The 17,824-nt window shown below is 43.1% G+C and overlaps 1 protein-coding gene across 1 annotated transcript in view; it reads right to left on the bottom strand.

Moving 5' to 3' along the window:
- Positions 1-1,000: 1,000 nt before the first annotated feature.
- Positions 1,001-17,824, bottom strand: part of LOC135916835 (uncharacterized) — a 136,276-nt gene continuing 119,452 nt past the window's right edge. Inside the window, exon 5 of the mRNA XM_065450268.1 lies at positions 1,001-1,154. Within this exon, the coding sequence (XP_065306340.1) occupies positions 1,001-1,154 (154 nt within the window). The remainder of the gene's footprint in view (positions 1,155-17,824) is intronic.

Here is a 17,824-nt window from a genome sequence, read left to right as displayed (position 1 = left end):
AGAAACAGACTTTTGGCGCAATATAAAATATTAAGTACTGTGATCTCAGTTCTTTTACTGCTGTTTATGCATTATCGGGTCTTAAATTAAAAAAAAAAAACGAGGAATAAATACATGCGTATTTCACGTCACAACCCTCATGAGGTATTTAGTAGCCTGGATTATAAAGGATTCCAGTTTTACAACGCAGGACAATATTACTCCACTGAAAGAATGGCATCATGCCAATGATTCTACATTTGGTGTTATTTTTATTTGTATTTACTTCAGTTGGAATGTGTGTGTATTGTCAGCGATATCGCTTGACATGTTTTAGAATGACTGTTTTCCCAATTTAGGCAAATTCGTATTCCCAAATAACCTTGTATGACACCAAGAACTTGCTTAGCAGGAGTATTTTTAACATTTGCAAGGTATGAGGCTCTTGAATGCATATCTAAGCCTGGGGTGCATGCCGACCTCTAATCTCATCAGCAAGTTTCTGGAACTCATCTACAAGGTTTGTTATGATGAATGTAAATTTGCTTGAACGGGAGGAATAGGGAATTTAAACAGGTGAATTATGCAGCATAAGAATGATGTCAGCAAGAAGCAAGCATCAAGAAGCGCTGCCGCTCAATGTGCATATACTACCAAACGCAAGAATTATTTGGGATGATTTGAAATTCAGGCATTAGAGCGAAATGTCTTTTATTCTAGATATAAACTCTGATTATTCACTCTACTACCACTACCTTCACCAGAGAAATTCATAATCATTATCTTATATATGCCACATCATCCTAACTAACATACGAGCCTGCATAAGCTGCTTTTTTGCTGATAATTCTCCGTGGGAAAGAGGTGTCTGTATGAGGACCATACCATATACTTATTACCCGTTTTTTGATAAATGATAAGGGGAAAACTTCACACCAAAAATGCATTGAGCTTGAGCAAGTTCTATGTTTGAAGCTGTTGATTCTTTTTTCCCTTTGCAATCGTTGACCCACCTGGTTAGCTACGTAGACAGAAAAGCTGCAGGAGAAAGGTAGGGGTGCCAAATTAGACTTGTGCCCCAGGGGACCATTTCAGGGTCACTGGAGGAACTGCCTGTGGCCTCGGCATCTTGCTTGAGGGCCATGGCCATGGCTAAGAAACCTTGTCTCCACAGGCTGCATTAAGAAGGATAATTTTTTGAACTGAGTCATTTTCTTAAAAGAACCCATTTAAGTTGTATTCGTGGCTTTGCACCGCAAAATTGACACATGACTGGCCACTCCAGACACTTTACATGTATTCGCAGGATTATTCCTTGGAAAAACACTTTCATGTAGCACACAATGAGTAATACTAACAGAAAAGTGTATCGGGAGGCTTTCATATTGCTCTACAACTTTTAATTGACACTTTTCATTTATTTATTTGAGATATTTATAAACTAATTAAGAATTATGTAATCAGGCAGAACGCAAAAAGATAATCTCAGAATCTCCAAGCGATGGCAAACAACATTACCTTCATTCTGTCTAGTTACATTGCATTTACATATTTCTAAATTTTGGTGCACGATAGTTAAGACACCCTGTAGATCACAAAACAATATTACAGTTTTCATAATCATCTCTTGCGTGTTATTAGCGGCTATGGCTGCTTCAAGTTATTCTTTCAGTATGGTTCAAGCAGTTTTGAAGTGAAATTGTTTTGCATCGAGGGCATCTAATCTAGAGAATCAAGCAAAAGGTGAAGTTGTGTTCACTATTCAGATGTTTAACTAAGAAGCTGAAGGAAAAGGAAACAGGACACAACACCTAATAAACAATGCAAAATTTGAAAAATTTAAACTGAACAAGAAACCAGTTTTTGAAAACACAGAGAAAAAGCCAGCAGCTTACATTGTATACACCCTTGCTATGTACTCCAAGTGAAGTTGTTACCGCAATGTTTGGGCACCATATGAACGTAACAATCAACAACTTCGAGCAGAATATTGACACCAATAAATGAACTGGCCTTTGAAGATTCTTCATCGGAAATCCTCAACGACTTGTGCTGGCGTTTATTCTGTCGAGCTCAATGTGCATTCTCAAAAGCTGGCTCTCGGCCATAATTTCTCTAAACGCAACATCAGCTTAAATCTCAAGATAGGGTTGACCTGTATATAAAGTGGATAATGCATGAACACTCTTACACGTTAACCAGAGGGTTCACTCATGCAGCCATGAAATTGTGATCAGACACATGATATATTGAAGCTGGTTTTGTGAAGTGGTTCATGCTTCCAAGGCTTCTCCAGTTGTGAAAGCTGTCTCCACTAGCTAAATAAGCGATGAGATTAAAAAAAGAACTTCAACATGCTCACAACATGTTGGTCATTTGCAAGTAAACAACAGCCTTTTTGGGCTCCCAGGTTGCCTGGTGAAAATCTACTATGCCACAGTACTTGCGTTACCCAGTAGAAGCCACTTTAAAATACAATGTCTTTAGAGCCCTTTCCCTTTTGCTGCTTTGGAAACAGTTTACCTTGTGGTCAGAGCGCGTCGAGAAAGGCGACAGAAAACATTGTGCACCACTGATTTCTAATATGTTTTGCTGGATGCAGCAAACCGCACCTGATGCAGGTGAAGCCAGTGGAAATGCGGTGTCATGCAGTCGCTTGTCCTGGAAGCAGGGCATATGGTGGACTAACTAGTGCGTGTGATCAGATAATATTGCTGCCGAAATACTTTTCTTTGTGGTTTTTCACATTTCAGGAGGTCTCTACATGTCTGGTATGAGTTTTTATGACAATCTGAACCCGTATACGATAGTGTTCTATTACATCAAGTTTTTTCTCATTTACCAGTGTTTCCATTGGACGCCACTTATGTTAGCGACACTGTAGACCCTGCAATGAAAAAAATCTGGACACCTTGAAACACTGCTTGAGTAGCTTATGGCACATCAGGCAGGCATGTTAGGGGAAGAAATGCCACACACCCGTGCAAACAATGTGCTGCTGCAAAGTTGTGAAGCAACTTCCGGGACAAGGTTGGCTTCAGTCAATGGCGCTCGATGTGCTGTCCATCCCCTGTAGTAGAGATCAGTGGTGTGGACCCTTTTATACTGGCTTTCTATTCAGGTCAGAACCTTGGCAACAGCTTCAGCCATACTTTTTTGAACCAGCAACATGTGCAGAGAAAGTCACATCACTGTGCGTTGATTGTATGGCTTTATTGTTCTACACATTCTATCAAATCATTAAAAAATTCAGTTCGCACATTTTTACTACTGTATACAGACAGTCTAGTTGCAATACACGCGAAACATTACCATCCCTCTGACGGAATGCAACAATAGAAGCGTACACTTTAAAGCTACACTGAAATTTAAGTTGATGCGACACCGTATGAGCATACAGTATGCTTACCGTATGCTCTAGCCCTGTGTCAAATAAAAGTTAATTGTCAATCATATATGGTGTATTTCTACTTATTCTGGGTCATCAAACTGTACAATCAATGTTACAACTTCACACATTGTTGGCTTTTGATTGCCTATGTGATCCGTTTCCTACTTACGCATGCAGTAATCCCACTGTAGTAAGGAAAAAGTTAGAAAAAGAAACGCCATGATAATCTTCCACATTTGCTGAGGGCAGGAGCAATGGCCAATACCATGTGGTTGAAGCAACATAAATACTCAGTTTTCACACAGCTTAATTGTTGAGCAAGTAATAAAGAGGTACCCTGTGCGCCTGTGCATGACCAATAAAATCTGACTCCTTGCCACTGCAATAAGGCTGCTGCTTGGTACTGTTCAGCAGTTCGGCTTTTGTTTTCTGATATACAGAACGGTTTAGGTACCAATAGTTTACTTTGCAATAAAATGGAACTTGGAGTACTGGTCACTTGCACATAAATAATGCGACAGCAAATATACCACAAGGATAGCAATATGGGTCTCTTAGAAAAAGTACACACACATTATGATTATAATGTGATGTGATGCCACAATGAAAAAGAAAGCAACGCATAGAAGTGGAAGGCACTTCCATGCCACCAAGGTTATTGGACAGACAGTACTTCAGAAGTACCCGCAACACAGTCAAAAAGGCAAAGCCGCATTTCCTTGCGTTCAACACAATGTGTTGGCGGGCTAGTTGGTGCGAATCCATAAATACTTTGTTAAGTGCAGAGCAATGGACACAAGAAAGACGACCCCCCCCCCCCCAGCACAAGGCGCTACTCTCAATTGACATCACTTTATTGCTTCCCTCCTTTAAAGAAAGCACATTCTAGAAGAACATGCGCAGTGAGCACCATGTGCAGGAACCACTAACAACCGATCAGAAGAGCGCACTCATGCGACGGAATCCAAAAATCCAAATTGAGCCCTGCACAAGGTTAAGGAAGGCACACTAATGTACTGTGACCCCAATGACTGTATGAAGAAAGCTTCCGATAACTCTCGGGTGATGGTATCTCATCATTTTTTCAAAATCGTAGTATCATGAAACATGGCTTTGCACTTCCGTATTTTACAATGTTGAGCCAAATGGGAACCTGTGCCTGTTGGTATGGATCCCTTATGTTCGCAATGTTTCGTGATACTACGATATTGAAAAAGAGCCGTGATACCACCGCCAGAGAATCATCGGAAGCTTTCTTCATGCAGTTATTGGGCTCACAGTGCATTAGTGTGCTTTCTTTAACCTTGTACAGTGCTCAATATGTTTTTTGAGGATTCTATCGCATGAATGTGCTCTTGTGATCAGATGTTGGTGGTTCCTGCATACGGTGTTCACAGTGCATGTTCTTCTAGATTGTGCTGTCTACAAAGGAGGGACGCAATAAAGTGATGTCAGTTGAGAGTAGCGCGTTGTTCTGTCATCTTTCTTGTGTCCGTTGTTTTGCGCTAAGAAAAGCAATTATGTATTCCTTGTGTGTGTTTGAAGACAGCTCCACACGCAGTAGCGATTCCAGTATTGCTGCCCAGTTGTTTAGCTCGCTGCAGTTTCAAGTGCCGCAAAATATAAGGAGAGAAAACTGCATTATAGTCTTGTTGCAAACAAGAATATAACGTGCAGTGCATTCCGAGGCCAGAAACTATTAAAAAAAGTTTCATGACGCACCACTGTGCAGGATTTTATAGCAAAGTCAAATATATTTAGTGTAAATATCACACTATGATGGTACACAATGGTGGTAATCTGTAATATTATAAAAGGTGCCTTAATGTTACAACAAAAGTTGACATTACCTAATAATAGCCCTGTAAATTTTAGCATGCAGGGGCACCACTTGGTTTCACAATAGTGATGTAATGTCTATGTATACAAGTATTACCCATGGATTTATGCCATTGTCCAAATGGCATAAATGAATGGGTAATACTTGTATACATATATATTACATCACTATTGTTTACCCAAGTGGGTAAATTATGTCTGCCTCATCAAGATTAGAATTAAACCGTAAATTATATGTAGTCACTGTAACAGTAACATCTGATTTGAACTTCACAGTAAATAGATGCCTGCTGATGCCAGCCTCCCCAAATGCTAAACTGTGGTGCCTGCTTTACAGAGAAATTATAGTGGAATCACCTAACTCTGAAGCTATTCCGGACTGCAGCATTGTAGAAGACATCTACAAATGTCCCATTTCATGTATAACAGGCTGAGTTGCTTGCACATCTTACCAAGTCCAAATTAAGATTACTTCTCCTTGTTTAGCATTTTGCCTGCTAGACCACAATCCAATGTCATCAATATACTTATTTATTTATTTATTTATTTGAGTACCCTAAGGGCCCATTAGGGCATTACATGGGGGGGACGGAAAAGTTCAAACATGAGTGAAATCTGTACAATGTAAATATATGAAGGAATTAGGAACCACAAAAAAACCTCTAGCAGAAGCAAACAAAAGAAAGAAAGAAAGAAAATGGTAACGAAGTTTATACAATGTTTAGTAGCGTGAAGCACGCATAAGAACCTACAATGTGATGCAAACAATCAGTACCCATCAGAACACGAGTTTAAGGATACAATCGAACAATGACTTAGGTAAACAGCCTACACAGATACATATCAGATGAAACTGAATGAATTTTATACAATGCCAAGCCCTTGAACACACTGTTCAAGTAAATATTCAAGGAAATGTGGGTTCCGACAGGTTGACACACTCTAGAAAGGTTAGCAGTGCTGCATGAAATGATGATGATTCCGTAAGCGAGACAATGTTTGCAGGTAGCGACTTCCAATCGGCAATAGATGAAACTAGAGGCGAATTTCTATAAGCGTTAGTCCTGGCAAATATAGGTTTTTCTTCATGAACATGATCTGTGCCTCAAATATATTACCTCAAAGAACCTAATTTGGCTTATAGATTAACACCTTCACAAACTGCCACCGCTGCACTCTGTCATATGCGTTGCAATCATAAAGGAGTGCTTGTCCACCAGCACTCCAATGTCACTAACAGTGATCACCCACACATCTAAGTAGATGTTCATGATTCAGGTATTGTCAGAAATAGGCATTCATGGTAATATGCTAAACGTAATAAAAAGCTACTTGTCCAATCGTACCTTCAGGCTGAAAGTAGGCAATGTGCTGTCACGTCCTTTCGCACAAGAAACCGGTGTACCCCAGGGTGGCGTGCTCAGTTGCACACTCCTTATTGTTAAGATGACAACACTTCGTGCTTCCTTACCACCGGCCATTTTGTATTCCGTCTATGTGGATGACATTCAAATATGTTTCAAATCCTGTAACCTCGCAGTGTGCGAGAGACAGGTACAGCATGGTTTGAACAAGGTGTCAGGGTGGGCAGAGAAAAATGGATTCAAAATCAATCCTCATAAGAGTTCTTGTGTTCTGTTCACAAGGAAGAGAGGCCTAGTTCCGGATCCCTGCTTAGAAGTGTGTGGACAACAGATACCTGTAAACAAAGAACACAAATTTCTAGGTATCATACTTGACTACAGACTCACTTTCGTCCCCCACATTAAACATCTTAAAGAAAAATGTCTGAAAACAATGAACATAATTAAACTTCTATCCCAGACTACGTGGGGTAGTGACAGGAAGTGTTAAATGAATCTATATAAAAGCCTCATTCCATTGCGACTAGACTATGGTGCCGTCATTTATCACTCTGCCACCCCGAGCGCACCAAAGATGCTAGGCCCTGGTGACCATCTGGGTATCCGTTTAGCCACAGGAGCTTTCAGAACGACTCCCATACAAAGTTTATATGCAGAATCGAATGAGTGGTCACTTCATATCCAGAGTACATACATCAGCCAAACTTATTTTTTGAAAGTGCACTCTAATCCCGAACATCTGTTTTAACACCTATAATGATATGACATATGCTACACTATTTCGTAATCGTCTTTCCGTAAGACAGGCTTTCTCGCTGCGTGTGAGGGAACTTAGTCATGAAATGCATGTTCCACTCCTCGAACTTCGCCTAATGCATCCAGCCAAGCTGCTACCTCCTTGGGAGTGGCAGTTGATACAATGCGATACATCTTTCATGGAAGTTACAAAAAACGCTCCAGAGATTGAAATCCAAATGCATTTCCGGGAACTCCAGCACAAACACTCCTGCACGGAGTTCTACACAGACGCATCGAAGTCACACGACGGGGTGTCCTACGCAGCCGTCGGGCCATCCTTCTAGGAAACCGATGTACTGCAAGCGGAAACTAGTATCTTTACGGCTGAGGCCTACGCACTATTGTCGGCTGTGAAGCATATCAGGAAATGAAAACTCCAGAAAGCAGTCATATATACGGATTCCCTTAGTGTCATGAAGGCCTTGATGGCATTCTCTAACCACAAAAATCCAGTAATTAACGAACTTTATTCTGCTCTGTGTAAAGCGTATATAGGTAATCACCATGTCATCATATGCTGGGTGCCAGGTCATAGGGGCATCGAAGGTAACGTTCTTGCGGACCAGATGGCCACGTCAGTTGCATCGCATTCTGCTAATCCACCGCTGCAGTTCCTGTCACAGACCTGAAGCCCTTCTTACGGAGGAAACTACGGAACCAGTGGCAACGGCTATGGGACGCGGAAACAAATAATAAGCTCCACGTGATAATGCCACAGTTAGGATTCTGGCCTTCCGTAACAAAATCACGCCGGACAGATGTCCTATTCTGTCGTCTAAGAATAGGACACACATTTGGCGCGCATAGCTTTTTACTCACCGGAAACGAGCCTCCAACCTGTGGTAGATGCGGGGAGAGGCTGACCGTCCTCCACATCCTCCTGGAGTGTCGAAAAGCCGAATCTGAACGAAAGAAACATTTTCCCTTAGCATACCGCCAGCACATCCCCCTTCATCCAGTAATGTTACTAGGCCCAGAACCGCTGTTTGACTCCAGCGCCGTCCTGGGCTTCCTGAAAGATGTTGTATTACATGTTATTAGCCCTACACACTCGTAGCGTCTCCTCTGTTTAGAGGAGTCCACTGTTTTATCTGTTTCATATAGCACATGCCTCTAGGCCCTTGTGTTTCAAGGGCTCTGGCGAGGCAGTGGTGCTCCAGGTAATTTCACCATCTAATATATTTTCTTTATTGCATCCCTCTTTCACGATGGATTTTATTACACATAGAACACGTCATTTGTCATCGACATAATCTTATTACATATAGATTTTACGCACTCTAGAGCGACTATTTTTAAGGCCCCTATACAGCCACTTTACATTAACCCCATAGAACTCATAACTACATTGCGAACTTCCCAACACTGCCTTGGCGCTCTTTGGCCACACTTGGCCCTTGCGCCAATAAACACGACATATCATCATCATCATGACTCAGGTAGCAAATTGCCAAGAAAAAACAAAATCCACTCACTTTGTGAGCTACAATACTGCGATAACTTGAGAGAGATGGACCCATCGCAGGCAGCAGACCTCGTCTCAGCTCGAGCAGAACAACAGCAACTTGCCTTTCAGTAAAAGAAAAGGATTGATTAGTAATGATAAGTTACCTTGTTTTTGCTGAGTATCAATACAATCTGACTCTCATGCATATCCACTCTCCGCTTTAATAATACAACTGAATTATTCGTAAAATAAAAGAGTATATGATGACACCATTCGCTTCTCTTGTATGTCCAAATTTTTTCGCACTGATACCCCGTTTAATGCTTGCTTACTGACACAAATGCCTTGACTGCCCAGACATCATTCGAAGCAACACGTCTTGCTGCACTACAAGAAGTTGCACCAAGGAAACACAGCAGAACAGCCAGAGCAAATAACTTTTTTTTTCTGGTCACAATTAAAACGTGCACGCAAGCAAGAAAGCAACGATCACGGGTAGTGAACCACTGCTATTGCCTCGAACGTTTATTTCCGTATTCTAGCAGAAGTTCTTGTATCGGATACAGTATGCTCTCAAGCCAATACAAGCGTCAATACAAGTGCGCAACTGAACGGAGTTTTATTCTACGCTTTTAACGCGAGTGAGCAAAAGGTTAGAAGTAGCTCACGGAAACTGCGATCGAGCCAATCGCGCTACCACTGGAATCGATCTGAAAAGATAGGGGGATCGCTTTCCCCATTCATGCGTCATTTTCGCCCCAAGACGTTGTATAGTGGTCTTTTGAAACAATATTTCTGTTCGCGACACCGGCTTACCACACATCATTTTAACACCTACGTTATACAAACCAAATAAGATTAAAATGGGCTTACCTCATGAGCAAGTTACGAGCGCGCGTAGACAGTCAAACACCCGCTGAGAGCAAGCAGGCTATCCGTGTCCAAGCGCATACGTGCACCTAAACACAGGACAACTTCTTCGATGCCGCAGCGTGCAGAGTTTTGTACACGAAGTGAAAGACATCTAGCGCAAATATCTCCGCGCGATCACGGCAAATTACGAGCGCACAAGCGTACACTACACAGCGACAAATTCGGAACCTAGCCAATTCGAACGTGCCGAGACCCAAGCCGCGTAACCATCCATCGTTTCTGTTCTTCACTCCCGATGCGTCAATCTCTCTTCCTTGGGGTCTCGTTCCACTCTTGAGTACAAATCAAGAGATATTTACGGCGAATTAACAGCTTTTACAACACGACACAAAAAATGCCGGCTGACTACACATGTGCAGCTCCGTCTGCCACTCCTAACGGACGCGCAGCACGCGCTGCCCCCTGGAGCCGCACTCTGTGAGTGCGGAGAACAGAACAGAATCGGTTTCGTTTTCGCATTTGTGCTTTAGTTACTGCAACTGCAAAATAATTTCTTGACGAGTAATTGAATTCTAAAATAGGAAAACGCTTTCTCTCCCTCAAGTTAATGCGCTGTATACAAACGGCGAGAGAATGCAAGAAGCAGAAAGGCAGGGAGGTCAACCAAACCGCTCGCTACTGGGGATAGCAAACTCCTGTGCGGCAATGAAGTGCAAAGCAGTGCACTGCGATGCGTCCATAAGCTCTAGTTTAGTGTTAATTTGGGCTGGTTGGTGCATGTAATGAATTGTGTCATAACATTTATCCATGTATAAAGCACATGGAAGTAATGGTGTTGCATTCTAGGTCGAAAAGTAATAAAGCTTGAATCGTTACATCTCGGCACTGGGCATTCATTTCCGTCTTTTTTTTAATCTTCTTTCGGACAGTACACACAGTACTAGCACGGTAATAGGTCCTTCATCTCCACTCACCTTCCAGTAGTTTGCACACATGTCGGTGCATGTTCGCGTTCTTTATTCTGCCGTACAACAATGAGTGCGCTTACCGGTCTTGTTTCAAGATGAAGCGCTAAATGTTTGCGATTTTATCTTACCGCAAGAATTAACACATGAACAGTGAAGAATGTGCGCAGTCGATTTGTCTCAATGAATGGGCGGTTATTGTCAGAGAAGAGATATTTTGTAAATATTATGGGAATGAGTTAAACCAACTACATTGCAGTTCAGCAATGCCCTTTCACACTTGGGTTAATTGCTTGCCGCATCCGAAAATTTCATCCGACCGTTGTACTTGGATCTATAGGTCGCCAGTCTCCTTCGAGACCATTTGTTGCTAAATATAAACGCAGTTACGATCATTATACCACTCCCTGCGTTTCGGTACTGATTTATAGTGCGTACAATTTTTGGAGTAGAGCACCAATGTTATTCCCAGTGCACCAGCACCTGAGTGCCGCAAGCTTGTTTACGTATGCACGTATGCCCACCGCTGTGCGTTCTCTTAAACATATATGCTGTATTATTAACTGCAAAGCGCTTAATTTGAGAACATTGCGACAACGCGCATATATTTGCGCATATGATCAGCGTTACAAGGCCCATATGCGCGGCAAACTGCGACCGGAATAGAAGATGCGTATATATATTTATGCAATCTGTGATTGCGGCTTTTGGGAGAAGGCTAGCTCTCACATTTTGTACGCATCTTCATAATCCGCAGAGTTTGCGTGTTCAATAAAATATTGTTAGCTGAAACTTTGTGAGTACGACCGCTCATTCAGACAGCTTAAATTTTCTCACAATAATATGGATGTTCGAGCAACAAAAATGCGGAATTCTGTCTGTTTTGTCCAAAACAGTGTATAGCCTTATATGATTACAGTGAAAATTTCCGTAAAGCTTAAAATGGACAGCACTTTCCGTATATTAACGGCAGATTTTGCCATATTTTTGAAATATGAGATATTTTCCGTATTTTTACCTGCAGTTTTCCGTATAATGACGGAGATGTTTTACAGTGCACCCATGCTCTCCGGCAGGTGCGAGTAGCGAGCGCCTGAGCGATCGGCGGCAGCCATCTTTTATTACTTTCGGAACGGGGCAGCCTGCAGCTATTCAAAAGAAAATTCAGTTTTGTTCGGCATGCTAATGCATCTTTAGTGCGTACACGTCACTTTGACGCGGTGAGTTATCGCGGATTTGCGACGTCGCGTGATAGGCAGGTGAAGTGGTTGCAGCCGGAAAACTTTTTACCAATAGCCGGGGGTTAATGGCGAAGGGGCGTCGAATCGGGAATAACTGGTTTTATTTTTTCTGTCAAATTATGCATAATCAGTGTGTACACATCATATCAGATGGAGAGGTATCGTGGTTTTCGTGACGTCGCGTGACAGACAGGTGAAGTGGGGGTGGTCGAAAAAGGCTTTTGACCAATCGTGGAGGGCTGACAGCAGAATTAGAATAGAAAAGTTTGGAATAGTTTTACGTTATAGCGCCCCTATTTTGTATCCAGACGCTCCTCTTTCTGCTGCTTCAACCAACGGTACCGACGGTAGCCCCATCGACCACAGATGCGCAGCAGATATGGCTTCTGAATATCGACACCGCAACTCGTGAATCGACCATCATCACATATGCCTTGGAAATCGTTGCTGTCGGCGCTGGAACTGCATCAGCACTCCCCCCGGAAATCCTCAATGTGCCACTAGCGTCAACACTTGTGCCAGCTATAAACCTGGCCTGCAACGGGTCGCTCAGCAGTGGGCACGGTAGCAGCGTCAGAATGCCGCCTAACAATCCGCTCCAATTTTGTATGCAGGTGCGAAAAAAGTTTCGAAAATGGTTCCGCAGTAATTATGTATTCGTTATTTTGCTGCCGTGCCTACGGTTCGTGTGCAACTTCGTTGGCAATTCCTGCGCTTCTATGAGTTTCTTGCTGCTTCTGGGTGGCGATGTCGAGTCCTTCTCGGGACCCACACTTGTAGAGCTGGCCGCTCAACTGAAGCTTATCGCGGGTGCAATAAAAGATGGCCGAGCAGAGACGAATGAAAAACTCAATGCGCTTGATAAAAAACTAGAGAAAATTGCTAGCCTTGAGACTAAAGTGAGTGACTGAGTCAACAGAGTAGCTGAACTTGGATGTAGTATAGAAATTATGGCCAAAAAACTAGATGCCCTCGAAAATAGAAGCCGTCGTTCTAATCTGATCGTATATGGTGTCGAGGAAGGAGAAAACGAGTCGACTGAAGTACTCGAAATCACTGTAGTTAAGAAAATTTTCGAGGATTTACTTGGCGTAACGATATCGGGAGTCGAACGCATTCACCGTCTTGGTAGGCCAAAGCAGGGCGATGAGCAAAAATCCAGTCCTATCATAATGAAGCTTGTTGACTACCAGTTTAAAACCAACATTATGAAAAACTGCTCAAAATTTAAGGTTCCACAATTTCCGTCGGTGGGAATTTTTCCCAGCCTATCCGAGAAATTAGAAGGAAGCTGTGGGCTCACACGAAAGAAAATCGCGATCGCCAGGAAAAAGTACGCCATGTCTATAAGGTTAAAGTGGAGGGAAGGCTCTTTTCCTGGGACGAAAACAGCAATAAAATGATAGCAGTAACAAAAATTGCTAAGCAAAAGGCAATGAAAAAAGATGTACCAAGCGAACAACGTATCACGAGAAGCCGAAGTCAGCAACAATAATCAATGTAAATGCTCACAGTCTCGTTAGTAAAGTAGATCAGCTAGAAGCAATAATCCTTGCACTTGCACCTGATGTCCTCAGTATCACAGAAACGTGGCTGCATTCCGGTATTTCTGATAAGGAAATTGTACCCCCAGGGTATGCGGTAGTGCGCAATGACAGGGAATCACATGGTGGGGGTGTCGCGCTTCTTTTTAAGGAAGGGATCCACTTTTCTACTATGCCCGGCGTAAAAGATATTGAAGCTCTGTGGTGCAAGGTGCATCTTCAAGATACGATCGCTAAAGTGGGCATGTTCTACAGGCCCCCGAATGCTGAAAGTGTCTGCCTTGAATCTTTACTTGACTATATGCAATCGCACGTGCACGGGGGCTCGATTGTACTTGCTGGTGATTTTAACCTTCGCGAGATGGAGTGGTGTTTTCTTGTCCCCGAAACAAAAGCTCAAAGCATCCCACTGAACTTTATACTTGGCTTTAATCTTGATCAGCTTGTTTCCGCCCCAACCTGTGTACAGGGAACGTCATCCTCAATCTTGGACCTTGTCTTTGTCAGTAACAGTCTTCCTAACAGAGTAACAGACTGGGCACGGCAGCAACAGCACGATGCGGATTCTTAATCCTTTCGTCTATCTTGTGCAGCTGATTTCTACTTCCCTGGTGATACCGACGACACGGGACGGCTCTGGCCCCATGACGCAGGACATGATAGTGCGGCTGGGCAACCACTCCGGCTCCTTCCGCCCTGCGACGACAGCGGTCATCCAGACCTTCGTTTTCCACCAGAAGTCGACAGCGACGCCACACATTGACGGGACTCCCAGCTTGGACCAGGTGGCGCTTCGGTGCTACTTAAAGCGGGACTGGACCGGCACGCACTTCACTGGGCACGGCAGCAACAGCACGATGCGGATCCTTAATCCTTTCGTCTATCTTGTGCAGCTGATTTCTACTTCCCTGGTGATACCGACGACACGGGACGGCTCTGGCCCCATGACGCAGGGCATGATAGTGCGGCTGGGCAACCACTCCGGCTCCTTCCGCCCTGCGACGACAGCGGTCATCCAAACCTTCCTCTTCCACCGGAAGTCGACAGCGACGCCACACATTGACGGGACTCCCAGCTTGGACCAGGTGGCGCTTCGGTGCTACTTAAAGCGGGACTGGACCGGCACGCACTTCACTGGGCACGGCAGCAACAGCACGATGCGGATTCTTAATCCTTTCGTCTATCTTGTGCAGCTCATTTCTACTTCCCTGGTGATACCGACGACACGGGACGGCTCTGGCCCCATGACGCAGGGCATGACGGTGCGGCTGGGCAACCACTCCGGCTCCTTCCGCCCTGCGACGACAGCGGTCATCCAAACCTTCCTCTTCCACCGGAAGTCGACAGCGACGCCACACATTGACGGGACTCCCAGCTTGGACCAGGTGGCGCTTCGGTGCTACGTAAAGCGGGACTGGACCGGCACGCACTTCACTGGGCACGGCAGCAACAGCACGATGCGGATTCTTAATCCTTTCGTCTATCTTGTGCAGGTAAGGCGTTACGGCAAATGTATTCGCTCAAATGATCCGTTCCTTGTTATGCGGCCGTGCCCAAGGCTGCTGTGTCCTATACTGTGTGATTTGGCAATGCACGCGGCGGAATTACTGCTACTGGCTGGAGACGTCGAAACAAACCCCGGCCCAGACCTTGAACAGATCTCCAGAAAGCTCCAGCCGATTGCCGGAGACATAAAAAGCATTAAAGAGGATCGACTAACATCAATTGAAACGAAACTGGAAAGCATGGCTGCCGTTGACAAAAAAAAATGATTGACTGCATAAACAAGGTCACCAACCTGCAGAAGGTTGTTTCCTCGCTTGAACTAGAACTGGATGACTTGGAAAATCGCTCGAGACGGTGTAATCATTTAGTTTATGGAATTCCTGAAGATGAAGAAGACAACGAATCCCTTGAACAAACTTTTAATGAAAGCATTGCCAAGAACATTCTTCAAATTGAACCTGTCGCCAGTGAACGCATTCATAGGTTAGGAAAACCTTCACGCGAGAAAACCAGGCCTGTAATACTTAAACTTCTTGACTTCCGTGGCAAGACTCTTGTGCTAAAAAACTGTCGCAAACTTAAAAATACTGAATACGCGACCAGTGAAGATTTCTCTGTCCGAGTACGCGACATAAGGAAAAAACTGTGGGTTAGTGTAAAATCAATGAAAGATTCCGGTGCAAAGGTGGCGCTCGTTTACGATAAAGTCCGAATCAACGGAGAATTGTTCCAGTGGGATGAAGAAAAGAACTGCCGGGTACCTGTAATGGCAGACAAATGCGAGTAAAGGCCAAAAAAACCAGGAAGGAATTGGACCACACCTACGCCCCCGACCGCCCCAAAAATGACACAAATAACCTTTGCAAACGTAAATGCGCGTAGTATCTTGAATAAGCTTGACGCACTAGAGTCTCTTCTTATCAGCCTAGAGCCCGACTTTATGGCGATTACAGAAACGTGGCTTACAGATGACATACAGGATAAAAAAATAGCCCCACCCGACTATGTGATTGTGCGCAAAGACAGACTAACGCGAAGGGGAGGAGTTGCTTTACTAATAAATAAAAAAAAATCCTTTCACTATCTTACCAGAAGTCGAAAATGCTGAAGCACTTTTTTGCAAACTTAGTTTTGGTGCAAGGACTATCAGTGTCGGTTGTCTATACCGTAGCCCTTCGACTGATGAACGCGCAGTGACATCATTATATCAGTGTATGGAACTTCATGTACCAAAATCCCGGCTGATCCTTCTCGGGGATTTCAACCTTCCTGATATCGACTGGCCAACCATGAGTTATCGCTCTCCTTGTTCAGAAATTGTTTTTGATATTATGCTTAGTTTTGACTTGTCACAAGTTGTCAACGAGCCCACACGTGTTCAAGGCAATGCATCCAGCATTCTTGACCTCATCTTTCTGAGCAACCACTTTTCGATCAACAAAACTAACTTAGCAGTGCTAGATGGAATATCAGATCACAAATTAACATTATGCACTACTCCAATTCGGGCCGCAACAAATCTTTCTATTTCCGAAACTAGTTATCCAGACTTTATAAAATCTAACGACTTAAGCATAGTAAATTACTTAATTTTGGAGTATCAGTCATTTGAAGAACTCGCTAATTCTTCAGACACTGATATAGACATAATATGGGAAAGGCTTAAAGCCATTGTATCCCACTGCATCAATAACTATATTCCAATAAGAACCAAACGAATTAATAGAAATAACCGATGGATAACACGTGATGTCATTCATGCGAAGCGCAAAGTGAAGCGACTAAGACAATTGCTCAAAACAAAAAAAGGCCCTCAACATAAACGTAAACTCACGTGTGCTGTCAATGAAATGAAAGCAAAGATTAGTACAGCGAAAGCACATTTCTTTTCAGTTACGCTTCCTAACTTTTTAATACATTCCCGTGGAAAGTTTTGGAAATATCTTAGCCCCCAAAAACAAAGCAACACTCAATTCTGAGGAACAAAATTTAAGTTTTGCAAATTCATTAAACACATACTTCCAGTCTGTGTTCACTGCGGACGATGGTCGCATTCCGCAGGTGAATCACTACAACCAGAGACCGCTAGGCATGCCAACGATAACTGAGTCAGGAGTCCTGAACTTATTACTATCAATAGACACAAAAAAAAAGGAAACGGCCCGGACAATATTCCCAACACTTTTCTTCGAAGATATGCCGAAGTCAACGCGAAATATCTACATCTAATATTTAACAAATCCTTATCAACATGTAGCCTTGCAAAAGAATGGAAAATAGTAAAAGTAATCCCCGTTCATAAAGCAGGAAGCAAAAGTGATGTTGGTAATTACAGACCAATATTGCTAACGTCCACTGTAGCGAAATTATTAGAGCATATCATATTAAAGTATATCACGAGCTATCTAGAGCAAGCAGAAATATTATCGCCTATCCAGCATGGCTTCGGGCGGGGACATTCAACAATAACCCAATTACTTGAAGTGACGCATGACTTATCCCAAAGCATTGATAATGAAAAACAAGTTGACCTAATAACATTAGATTTTTCGAAGGCGTTTGATAGAGTAACCCATCGAAAACTAATCAGCAAACTGAAAACAACTTTAGGCGATGGTTCTATTGTCAATTGGATTAAAGATTACCTAACCAACCGGTTTCAGTGCGTTGTTGTTAACAATGAAATTTCTTCCATTGTACCAGTTACATCGGGGGTGCCTCAAGGGTGCGTCCTTGCTCCCACTTTATTCCTTATTTTTATCAATGATTTGCCCTCTAACGTCCACGTTAAAATGAAGCTTTTTGCCGACGACTGCATTCTTTATAATGAAATTAACTCTATGAATGACCATGTTTATTTAAACAGCGCCCTTCACG

The sequence above is a fragment of the Dermacentor albipictus genome, chromosome 7 (genome assembly GCF_038994185.2).
Source record: "Dermacentor albipictus isolate Rhodes 1998 colony chromosome 7, USDA_Dalb.pri_finalv2, whole genome shotgun sequence".
In the NCBI taxonomy this organism is placed as follows: domain Eukaryota; kingdom Metazoa; phylum Arthropoda; class Arachnida; order Ixodida; family Ixodidae; genus Dermacentor; species Dermacentor albipictus.
The sequence above is the reverse complement of the archived record's forward strand: the minus strand, read 5'-3'. Positions and strand labels throughout refer to the sequence as shown.